This window comes from Juglans microcarpa x Juglans regia, chromosome 1S (genome assembly GCF_004785595.1).
Source record: "Juglans microcarpa x Juglans regia isolate MS1-56 chromosome 1S, Jm3101_v1.0, whole genome shotgun sequence".
Lineage (NCBI taxonomy): Eukaryota > Viridiplantae > Streptophyta > Magnoliopsida > Fagales > Juglandaceae > Juglans > Juglans microcarpa x Juglans regia.
Window position 1 is genome coordinate 28,641,267 of NC_054595.1, and position 11,720 is coordinate 28,652,986.

The window sequence follows — 11,720 nt, forward strand, 5'->3', positions numbered from 1 at the left end:
ATTTTATTATGAATTTTATAAAATAAACTTAAAAAAAGACATGACTTGATGTATTACGTTAATTATAAAGTTATTTTTTTTTATTAAGTAGATCTAACTAATCACATGAAATCACGTCAATTTGTGATTTTATTTTTATAAAATTCTTGTATACGTAGCACTTCTTTTAAAAAATTATTTGATACTTTTCACTTAAGAAATAATGAAAAAGATGAGACTTAAAATGACCATAAATGATATTTTTGCGTTGAAAGCCCGCCAGAAGGATTCCGCAAAGAGAGCGTGCGAAACTAACAAGAAAATTAATATAGTAAGAGATCGAAGGTCAGCTCGTTGATTATATGATAACCCGGGGCATGTATACTTATGCAATCTGGGGGAGATTATAGTCTTACGCTGTATGGGATAACTGGTGCAGGTGTGACGTCCTTTAGAGTTTGTCGGCTTGGGCGGATTAAAATCTTCGCACAGTTACTGTCAGATTCGAATGTCATTTGGTAAAATCTTCTGCTACCTCGGTACTCAAAAGTGCATTTTTTATGTACGAATTTCAACATGTCAGATTCAAACGCTCGGTTAAAGACATGAAGAAAGAAGATAACACTGTCCATTGCTGACAGCTTTTGCCTTGTGAAAATTAGAAGACATTCACCGAAGCAATAGCAAAAGAAAACCGATATATTACCACATTTGATCAGAATAATGCCAATACAAAACCTCCGACTTATAGAGAAAAAAGAAAAAGTGTCATCAAATTCTTCATTATTCCTTTAAAAAAAAAACAAAAGAAAAAATCTCAGTAGCACATATGAGTTTATTCAAGCAGCTGTTCTACTTGTGTGAAATACCCTCATTCACTGCCCCTTCTTAGAGTAGAGGTGCATATGTAAATATTTAAATCTGTAATTTCTTTTTAAGAAAACATGCTTGAAAAAGACTTAAAAAGGGTAGTTTATTGGTTCTTGTTGCAGGGCTTTCTGCACAAGCTCAGTTTGTTCCTTCACGTGAACCTGATAGAAACCAGTGGCTGTGGCAGCAGATGGAGCGCGGCCAGCGTACTTGATGTCCTCCATAGATCCTCTGCCCAATGCTTTCATGGCAGTGAAAAGGCGGGGTGCAATGTAACTGTATGCACCCATGTTCATAGGCTCTTCCTGGCACCAAACAACTTCGGCATCTAGCAGAATCAAATAAGAATAAGTCAGCCTCATAACGTCAACAGAACTTAAAAAGTACAAAACCAACAAAATCCGTTCTCCCATGACTCAGCAACTCAAAAGTGCTCTGCTCAGGAGGCACACTCTTTCAGGTTTGCACCTACTCAACTTCACCAATATTCTAGGAATATATACATAATCCTTGGTGTTTTTCTGGTTCAAAAGATTTGCAGGATCATTAATTAGTCAAGCATCATCCCAGATTACCCACATATATCCATATTCATCGATGGGGAAAAGAAAAATTTTAGTTTTGGAATGTGATAAAGAAATCCAAAGTTTACATTCTAAGAGTGACATATCGCTAGTAAATCAAGCAGGGGTGTTACTTAGATACTCCTCATAAAGCATAATTGGTTGTTTTCCTAGTTGTAAGTTTCAGATACATACTTGGATATCGCTTCAGCTCCCGCTGGATGAGGTCATATGGGAAGGGGCAAAGCTGTTCCACCCGACATATTGCAACGTCCTTACCACCCACCTTTTTCCGCTCTTCATCAAGCTCATAATAAACCTGCAGATAAACGAATTTGCAATAAGGTTTAGCATCCAACAGGAGAAGAAAAAATCTGTATTAATTGGAAAAAAAAAATCCAAAAACATAATAATTAGGTAAAATATATAAGAAATCCCAAAGTAGAATAGTCCAAAGGACCAGCATATTTAATTAAAAATATTAAAAAGAGGGAAAAAAACACAGCAGTAAGAAGTGTGACCTTTCCAGAGCAAAGAACCAGACGTCTAATACCCTCCTCAAGATCGGAGTGATCATTCTGGTCCTTTATAAGGCGTTTAAATCTAGTCCCCTGTTTGTCAAAACCAGGGTGGCCTTGGACATCATCAAACTCGGACAAATTAGATTTGCAGTCCTTGTGACGGAGCAAGTTTTTAGGAGCTATCGATATGAGAGGCTTACGAAATTCCCTGTGTATCTAGGCAATGAAACAGAAAATCATGAAAAAAAAAATGTAAAGATTTAAGGTAATTTATAGTCCCATTAGTAATTATACAATGTAAAGACGTAAAGTATTCATATTCAAATTAGTTGCACTCACTTGACGCCGCAAGACATGGAAGTAATTAGCAGGAGTTGTGACATTAACAACCTGCCAATTGCATTCCTGAATTTGTGTCCGAAGAGTTGGATCCATCTCAGGAATAACGTAAGGATTGTCATCACTCATCTGCCATAAGATTAAAGAGTAGAAATAAGCTTGGGAACTAGCTGGTAAAATTGACTTCAATAAATCATAGAGATCTAAGTAGGGGAAGGGACACAAGGAAGGAGAGGGGAGGGAATGAACTATGTAAAATAAAAAGGTATTCCTCAACTGATACAGAGAATCTGCAGCAGGTGCAGGATCAAGGATCATTTGAAATAGAAACTGATAACAAACTCCAAACTACATTCTAAGTTCTTTCAGTGATCATCATAATTGATTTGAGTACCCACCGAGTCCTGAGAAGTGTGCTGGAAATAACTGACTTTAGATAAGGCTGAGATTAACTAGAGTGCGAAGAAATACCTTTGGCGATACAATATGTTTGCTCACAAAAGCAACAATAAATCCAGTGCAGGTGTACATTAAATAAAAAAGTTGAAAAAGATTAATCATCATGTGTCAGTTACCGATCAAAAAAATTATCATCATGCATCAAATAATGAACCCTCAAGTTCAAGTTGATTTTTTTTCCAACATGTACAATTAGCTAATAGACCTCAGAGTTCCTTCATTGTAGCTAAATGCACAATCTACTTCCAACTCCATCACAAGAACAGACTAATAAAGGAATAAACAAATTTTCCTTCATATTCTAAGGAAGAGATAAATTACAATGTGAATTTGTTAGTGGGAGAGTACCTGAAGAAAACGCTCCAACCGTGCACTAGAATGTTCAGGACCCTGGCCATCATAACCATGGGGAAGCAGCAAAACAAGCCCAGTTTGTCTTAGCCACTTAGACTCCCCACTGCTCAAAAACTGATCAAAAATAACTTGAGCCCCATTCGAAAAATCACCAAACTGAGCTTCCCAGATTACCAATGAATTTGGATTTTCCATGGAGTAACCCAACTCAAATCCAAGAACACCAAACTCCGAAAGAGAACTGCACACAGCACATTGCTCGTGTAAGATATATATTAATAAGGCGCCAATTCAGCAAGAAGTACTTAGTGAACTAGAAGTTATAAGAATTATCTAGCAATATTTTTAATTTTAGGCTGACAGTTAGCTGTTTTGTAGTATGGAAATTTGGGAAACAAGAAGTTGATAGCATCTCATGGACTATAAGATAGTAAACTGTGGATGAAATAAGCCGACATCATATCTTAGACTAAGGCGCTCAGTCTAATTTTAAACTGAGTCTAACATCCAAACACCCAACTCTCAAATTACTATACTCATTTCAACTCAAAACCTCTTTACATGTAGAACTCATAACATTTTTCAAAACCTCTTTACACGCGGCACCCACAACCTTTTTTTAACTTCCCATAAATATATCTAAACTCATCTTAACATCCAAACACATCTAAACTAATCTTAGGTGGGCCCCACAAAACTTACTCCGCCATTTCAACTCACTACTATTCATAAAGAACTCAACTCAACATCCAAACGGAGCCTAAGAATCACTTCTGACTATGAGGGTTATTCATATTCCTAATGTGGGCCTAGGCATAAATTAACGTCATTAAAGCAACTATCTCACATCATCATCATATATTTTGTACAGTATTCTTCATTCCAACAAGGACAAAAAAAATGCATCAGCACTATGATCCAAAAATCAAACAGCATCATGATCACACAAAATATGGACAAGCATTCATACATACGGTAAGTGACCCCAGGTGCATGCTGGAATAATCATATATCAGGTTGTCATAGCCTGTAACAAAAGCTACTAGACACGATAAATAAAATTGCATAAGCAGTTCTTAACAGTAGAAAGAAAGCAGTAGAACACTCGCATACTGTGTTATTAATTATTTTCAAGATTGCATCATATCACCATAACGCTGATTCACAGTAGTTGCAGGCAGTAAACAGAAATGAAAATAAAAATATTGTTAGAAACGAATACTAATACTGTCCATGACTTTCTACTTTCAGTTGTAAACTATAGTTAGGTAATTCTCATTTATGTATACTCCCTGTATACTTGGGCTTTGCTTATTATTATGAATAAAATTTCTTGATTACCGAGAAAAAAAAAAAATACTGTTATGACTTACTTGACAGAGGAAAGTTACCACATAATACCTGTTGCTAACAGTAAACATCTCCCCATTTTGGTTCATGACTACATGGTCCAGAGGGCAATACTGCTCCCCTGTTTCCTGATCATGAAGTACCGCATGGCGATGACTAAATGTACCTCTTTCAACATCCTGGCCGCTTAATCGAACGTGGTTACCTTCAACTACCAGCGTAGCAAAAGCAAGTGCTTCTGCAAGTGCCCAGTCAATGCCTTCACCTGTTTCAATCATTTGAGCGCGTTGATCATACACCTTTTTCACTGCCCTGTGAGGCTTAAAGTTTTCTGGAAAGTGAGTGATTGCTTTGCCAACATTCTTCAAAATTTCTGGTTTTACCCTGTATATCAGCAAAGAAATCTCATCATATATATACACATTAATTCAGACATAATACATTTATACATACATACATACATATGAAGTCAGAGAGCCAACTATAAACAGAATTTGACCGAAAGGACACAGACATACCCAGTGTTCCGAACACGTGAAAGCTGTTCAGGTGATTTGAATCCAGACCAATGTGATGAAAGCCAGTCCCTTCTTTTTGGAACATAATCTTTGCTAGCCAAGAATTCTTCATTGAGGATTTTATTGACCTTATCATTTATCCGATCAATGTCTTCCTTCGTCACCTGCCCAGATTCTAAAAGTTTGTTTTGATAGATCTCAAGAGCTGATGGATGATTCCGGATAACCTGGTAGCACCCAATTGAGAAATCTCAGCAGGTTAGTTGACTAAAATGAACAGCATCAGTGCAAGCAATTTTGAGAATAAATACGGAAAAGTAGAAAGAAAATATTGATCAAGTTTCAGTATGATTGTACTCAAATCAAACAAGAATAACAAACAACCCCAAGGGGGAACCTCAAGTAGCAAGCTGGGCCTTGATAAGGACCTGGAATTGTGTCTAGAGTTTAAAACCCCACTTGCACAATAATTCCTTGGTGCCACCCCGGCGTGGCCCGATAATTATGCAATATGTGAGGGACAGGAGTATTGTAGGTGCCCAGGGGAATAATTGGGGAAAATAGCCACAGATTCCCTTGTCGGGAAAAAAATAAAAAGTAACAAACTTTAGAGAGCTGAAGAGAAAGGGCTAACCTTGTACATTTTAGGTTGGGTAAAGGATGGCTCATCAATCTCATTGTGCCCAAAACGACGATAGCAAACTAAGTCAACGACAACATCTGAATGGAAAGTCTGGCGCCACTCAGCTGCAAGCTCACAAACATGAGCAACTGCCTCCATGTCATCACCATTTACATGGAAAATTGGGGCATTCAAGGCTTTGGCAACGTCAGTGCAATACCGTGAAGATCTGCCTGCCTCGGGATCAGTTGTGAAGGCAACTTGATTGTTCACCACTATGTGTATGGTACCACCAGTAGTGTAATTCGGAAGAGCACTAAGATGCAGAGTTTCATAAACTACACCTTGTCCCGCAAAGCTACCATCTCCATGAATCAAAACACCCATATTCTTGATCCTGACGGCATCATTTGAGAAATATTGTTTTGCTCTAGTTTTTCCAACAACAACAGGATCCACCGCTTCCAAGTGACTCGGATTTGCAACCAAAGACAAATGTATCCTCTTTCCTCCTCTAGTTGGTCTATCATAAGACGTTCCTAGGTGATACTTGACATCACCAGTTCCTGTATAAAGTCCAACTTCATCCACAGGCTTTGTGCCACCACTAAACTCACTGAATATCTGACGCAGAGGCTTCCTAACCACATTACCCAATACATTCAGTCTTCCTCTGTGTGGCATTCCAATAACTATGCTCTCAACCCCAAGATCTGCTGCCCTATCAAACATCTCCTTCATGCCCGGAATCAGAGTCTCCCCACCTTCAAGCCCAAACCTCTTTGCTGTAGTCCACTTAGTAGCCAAAAAGTTCTCAAACTGTGTACTCCATATAAGCCTATCGAGAATCACCTCGCGGCGCTGCCTATTGTATTGCATTGGTGTTGGGGTTTCAATCTTTTCTCTTAACCAATTACATTGATCACGGTCCGCAATGTGCATGTACTCATACCCAATGCTCCCACAGTAAGCCTGCTCAAGTCGAGTCAGTATGGATCTAAGGGTCTGCACAGGCCGGTTTTCAGACAAAAACCCAGACATCTTCCACACACCTAAAAAAAATTCTCTATCAAGATCAGCGTCGCCAAACCCATAAAGAGCTGGGTCCAATTCTTCGGGGATCTCTTGTTCTTCCAAACCCAAAGGATCCAACTTGGCTTTCATGTGGCCATTAACTTGGTAAGCCCTCACAAGCAACAGCAATCGCATACTCTCTTGAATTGTTTGGCCCGAAATTCCGGGGGATGTGGCCGCTTGACCCACGAAGTTTCTAAAAAAATTGTCCCACGACTCATCAACACTATCGGGGTCAGCTTCCCAAGCCCTTTGCAGCTCCTCTAAGTAGACACTGCTTGTCCCATCTAGGAAGCTGTCAGTTAGCCTAGAGAGGGGAACAGGACGAGGGACAGGAGCAGCTTGTGCCTTTGATCTGAAGACAGTGGTGTGAAAATAGCGATTCTGTGATTGAAGGATTCGTGTTCTCGTTGCATATGATCCGCCCTGAGATAGCGTTCTCCTAATGGCAAGCTTTGCCAAACCGGAACCAGCTCTAAACCAACCCATCACTATCAATCCGGACTATCCACACGAACAGTGGCGAGCAAGTTTCTCAAGCCTCAATCACGAACATAAAAATTTTCTCCAGCGGAAACAAACCCTAATTAACAAATATAAATGAAATAAAATAAGTAATGAAATTAGAGCTTAAAATATTCTCAACTCCCGGTAAGCAAGAATACGCAAAAGCCTACTAATAAGAAAAAGACGCCTCATAAAAAATTCTTCTAGAAAAACGATATCATTGTAATAAAACGAATTAGCACAATTAAAATTTAATTCTTGAAATCGGAAACCAAATTTATATGAATGTAGAACCCAACTAAAAATGAAAGCCGACAGTAGATCGAAAATCCATTAGCTATTCAATATGAAAATACCCAGAGACCAAAATCACTAGCAGAAACGAAAATGAGATCACATAACACATCATAAGTAAATGAAGAAATAACCGACCGAGATTTCCAAAAGAATACAAGGACATAAAAAAAAAACTCAATCTTAGCAATATCCCATGAGATATAGAAATTGCATACAGGAAAAAGTCCCAAAGAGTTTCTTCGGGTGAACAGCTACAACTGTTCGCGAAAGTTTCGGCTAATACGAGACGGAAGCGAAAAGCTAGAGGGAGGGACAGAGCTTTTTTGAATGGAGAATGAATACCGAGAGAGAGAGAAAGGAAACCTACACGCTGTGAAGCGACGGTGAAGACTATTGTCTGAGCCCGACGTGGTGGCTCTTTATTCTTTATGCCAGACCTCCCAAATTTATAATTTTTATTTATTTTTTTTTGTTGAGCTTGGTCCTCCCATATATTCTCGAACCTAATAATGTTATTACAGCATTAACTTCCTTTTCTCTTTTTTCTTTTTCCTCCTTCATTTTTTAACCGTCTATATTGGTGGCCATTCTTTTGACTTTGAAACAGTGGCTTGACCCGGGCCTAAAACCCAACCTCTCTTTTTTTTTTTTTTTTCCTGAATAAAAAAAAACTCAACCTCATTTTACTCTCTCTGTAATTAATTTCTCAGATCATAAACCAAACAGAAGAAATTTAAATGAGGCAGCAGCTTCGGTTAAGACTTTTTTCCTTATTTTCTTCTTCAAGGCTTCAATAAATCCGTTCACCAAATTTCAAATGTATGTATGTATATGTATATATGTATGTGCATATATATATATATATATATATCCGTTCACCAAAAAAATGCACCCGTTGGTGCAATGCTCGTAGACCATCGATGGTCTACCTAGCATTTCTCAAAATTTTATATGTTTGTTTTCAGAAGGAGAAAAAAAAAAAAAAAAAACACATAGGTAAATTGCAGTTGAACCTTTACAGTGGTGGTTATTTTTATTGCATTATTATCTGACCGTTTTATCAGTTTATGGCCATCAGCGTTTTGTTATGTTTTTTTTTTTTTTTACAATTATTCTATTGACATTAAAAAAAAAATGGAAAGTTTAGGATAGAAATTACAGGTTCCATAACTTGACCTTGAATACCTTCAGCACCAGATACGGCCGGGCCAGATTGGATCTTACTTTGACCAATGAACAAGTTTGAATTGTATTATTATTATTATTATTATTATTCTCTCATTTGTTTTCATAATATTTTTTATTATAATTTTCTCAAATTTTCATATAAAAAAAATAAACAATTCAACTTTTTCAAATACCAAAATAATAATAATAGTAATAAAATATATTTTAATAATATTTTATTTAATTTTTAACTTTTATCTCAACTTATGTCATCTCATCTGTAAAAATAAACGAGATTATTAACATGTAATTTTTAATGGGAAAATAAAAGCAAGTCATAAGCATCAGCATGATCCACTTCTACTACCATGAATGAATGATACAGCTTAGTCCAGAACATAACCAGCTTTTGCTTGGAAAGAAAGCAAGTATACGAATTTCATTCCCATATTCAGGAGCCTGGACCGTTTGATTTTTAAAAAGTTGGAGAGGCTTGGATTACACTGACATATTTGTTTCCAATAATATTTTCCTTGGCTTTTTTATAATGTTCGATTTCAGGATAAATTGTGCTTAAATAGAACATCCACATTAACTATGTTGGGGAGGGATGGATAAAAGGGAATCATAACAAATAAGGGAACGAAAGACTATCAGAAAGCCATATCTATCATCAATATAACATCCCCAAGCTTCTACTACTGTACGAGCCACGGCAAGTTGACACATCTGCGCAGCTTTTTCACCACTGCGATCTCATGTCTGTTAGTAAGATTTGGACAGTAAGTTGACGTGAAAGTTGAACAAATATTTATTAAAATATTATTATTGTGTTGAGATTTGAAAATGTTGAATTGTTTATTATATTTTGTGTGAAAATTTGAAAAAATTATAACAATTAGGTAAGATAAAATAAATTGAGATCAACTCTGAATCCAAACAAGGCCGAACGGTTGTAGCTGAAAGCACTTGAAATCGGAGGAAAATGCCAACAAGCTTCATATATTAGACCTCCCATATATTCTATAATGGCAACGAGTTGTACAAAACAATCTGCGAATAAACCACGACACTTGTCCAACTATCAAAACAAAAATCTTTAAAATAGGGTATGTGACTTAAATGAGATCCAAGGCTTTAAAACAAGATGGGATAGACCTTTGGGCCATGTACTAGCTGTATATTTTGGAGATGCTGTGGTGACGGACTCGCCCTTGAAATAGTAGTTATGGCTAAAATCAAACATTCAACGACATGGAGAAGCTCCTATGATCATGCAAGAAGGATGATGTGCTGCTTGTCTCCCACCTCCCATATTGCATAGAAAAACAAAAAAAAAAAAGAATGATGGAAGAAATCATGGACTTGAATACACAATCTCATTTTTTCGCAAACCAAATCACACACAGCCAAGTATGCACATATAATTAATGATAAAAAAACTAAAATTTAAAATAAAAACAACTCAAATATTAGATTTTGCACGTTAATTTCCTCCTAAATCACAAGTGACGTTTAGACTCTAAAGTAAATTTGATAACTGAATATTTCAAATAGAATTATTCTTTCAATGTTTATTCAATTTCTTTACGAGGGAACAGAATTGTACGTACGTTCATGTGAAGAGTTATATTCGATAATTATACCCGTATTCAAAATGCCAAGGAGCACAAAAGTTACAAGCGAGTTGTATTACGTATATTCCACAATTGCTAACATTTTATTTTTCTATTTTGGCTTATTAGGAGGTAAGCAGTAAATGAATAGGAAGAAAATGTTAAAAAAAAAAAAAAAAGAAATGAAAAATGGTGCTTCAAAGCATATGCCAAGAAGATCCTCTACCCCCACTCTCCCTACACCTACAAAAAGGGAAAGGCCCAGGTTTTCTCAACTTTTTCCACGACTTCATAATCACTGTCCTCCATCGTGCCCCTCCACTCTGATAACCTACTCTCTCGTTGATTCTTATCGAGATTCAATGGGTTTGAAGGCTTGCAGCAGCAGCGGCAACCTTGACGAAGAGGAGGAGGACAATCAAGAAAGTGATCCTCACAGTTAGGTAGGTGGGGATGTGAAACTTGCACCTCGAGGTTGAGGGCAACTTACAAATCTTTGGCAAAGTTGGAAGTGTAACCCATTCGGAATTCTCTATTGGGGTTATGCGTTCTTTTCTTACCTTGGCGAAATCTGTTCTTTTTGTTTATCCACTTTGTTTCTAGGTTCTCTCTCTTTTTTTTTTTTTTTTAATGAAAGTTTTATCGAAGCGAATGAAATAGGTTATCTTCAACTTGTCTAAACATTATCAATTTATCAGCACTTCTTTTCCCTCTTCGATTTTACTTCGCATATTATACCAGAACGATACGTAAGCCATTGGTAGCACATGATCTGTTTTTTTCCTTTTTTTTTTTTTTTTATGGGGGGGGAGGGGGGATAGGTCTTTTTTTTTTTTTTTGTTTTTTTGTTTTTTTAACTAAGATCAGATGCTATAGAACCTATACTTAGAACAAATGAACGAGCCGAGCAGTGACGGCGTCATCCAGATCACAATCGCACAAAGTACAACCAACCAGCAAAGAGTGAGAGATTATTTCACACACTTCTCAAACGAAAAGCATATTCTTATGATGAATTCCCGTCCTGGTTGACATCTCACATGAAAGGGATTCATTTCAAAACGCTTTTGCATGGCTAAGAAGTAAGAATATATTGAAAAGAGACAATCTCTTTCAACGGCACCAACTTTATAACATCCTCGGTTGCATATATTAGCCATCTCTTTAAAGAGCATTCTCAACACCACGTCCCAGAGGTATACTCTCGTGATGGATTATGGGAATTACCAACATACAGATTCTTCAATGATTAAAACCTAAAAATGAATTGCATAACCTAGCTGGAATGGTTATCAAACATGTAAAATCTTTCATATCACACTCTCATCCCACCATGATGGGGTGACAGCCTATCAACCTTTGAATTTCTTTAAAAAAAACAAAAGTCAATCCAAGGATGATAAAATTGTCTTATTTTGTATCATGGAGTGAAAGTGAGATGGGTGTGTGGCATGTAGCATTGGTCATTAAACATACAGCCTAGA

General features: G+C 37.0%; 1 protein-coding gene across 3 annotated transcripts; it reads right to left on the reverse strand.

The window, feature by feature from the left end:
- Positions 1–747: 747 nt before the first annotated feature.
- LOC121246365 (2-oxoglutarate dehydrogenase, mitochondrial-like) lies at positions 748–7,939 on the reverse strand. Of its 3 annotated transcripts, none has more exons than XM_041144494.1 (9): positions 7,821–7,939; positions 5,588–7,232; positions 4,954–5,180; positions 4,487–4,819; positions 3,080–3,326; positions 2,273–2,401; positions 1,934–2,149; positions 1,608–1,731; positions 748–1,177 (listed from the first exon to the last, which is right to left on the reverse strand). In XM_041144494.1, the coding sequence occupies exons 2-9, from the start codon at positions 7,136–7,138 to the stop codon at positions 939–941; spliced, it is 3,066 nt and encodes a 1,021-aa protein (XP_041000428.1). In that variant the 5' UTR covers positions 7,139–7,232; positions 7,821–7,939; the 3' UTR covers positions 748–938. The 3 variants fall into 3 exon arrangements, with proteins under 3 accessions (XP_041000428.1, XP_041000429.1, XP_041000427.1); XM_041144495.1 differs by having other exon boundaries at positions 7,796–7,839; XM_041144493.1 differs by having other exon boundaries at positions 7,669–7,839.
- Between the last annotated feature and the right edge of the window lie 3,781 nt (positions 7,940–11,720).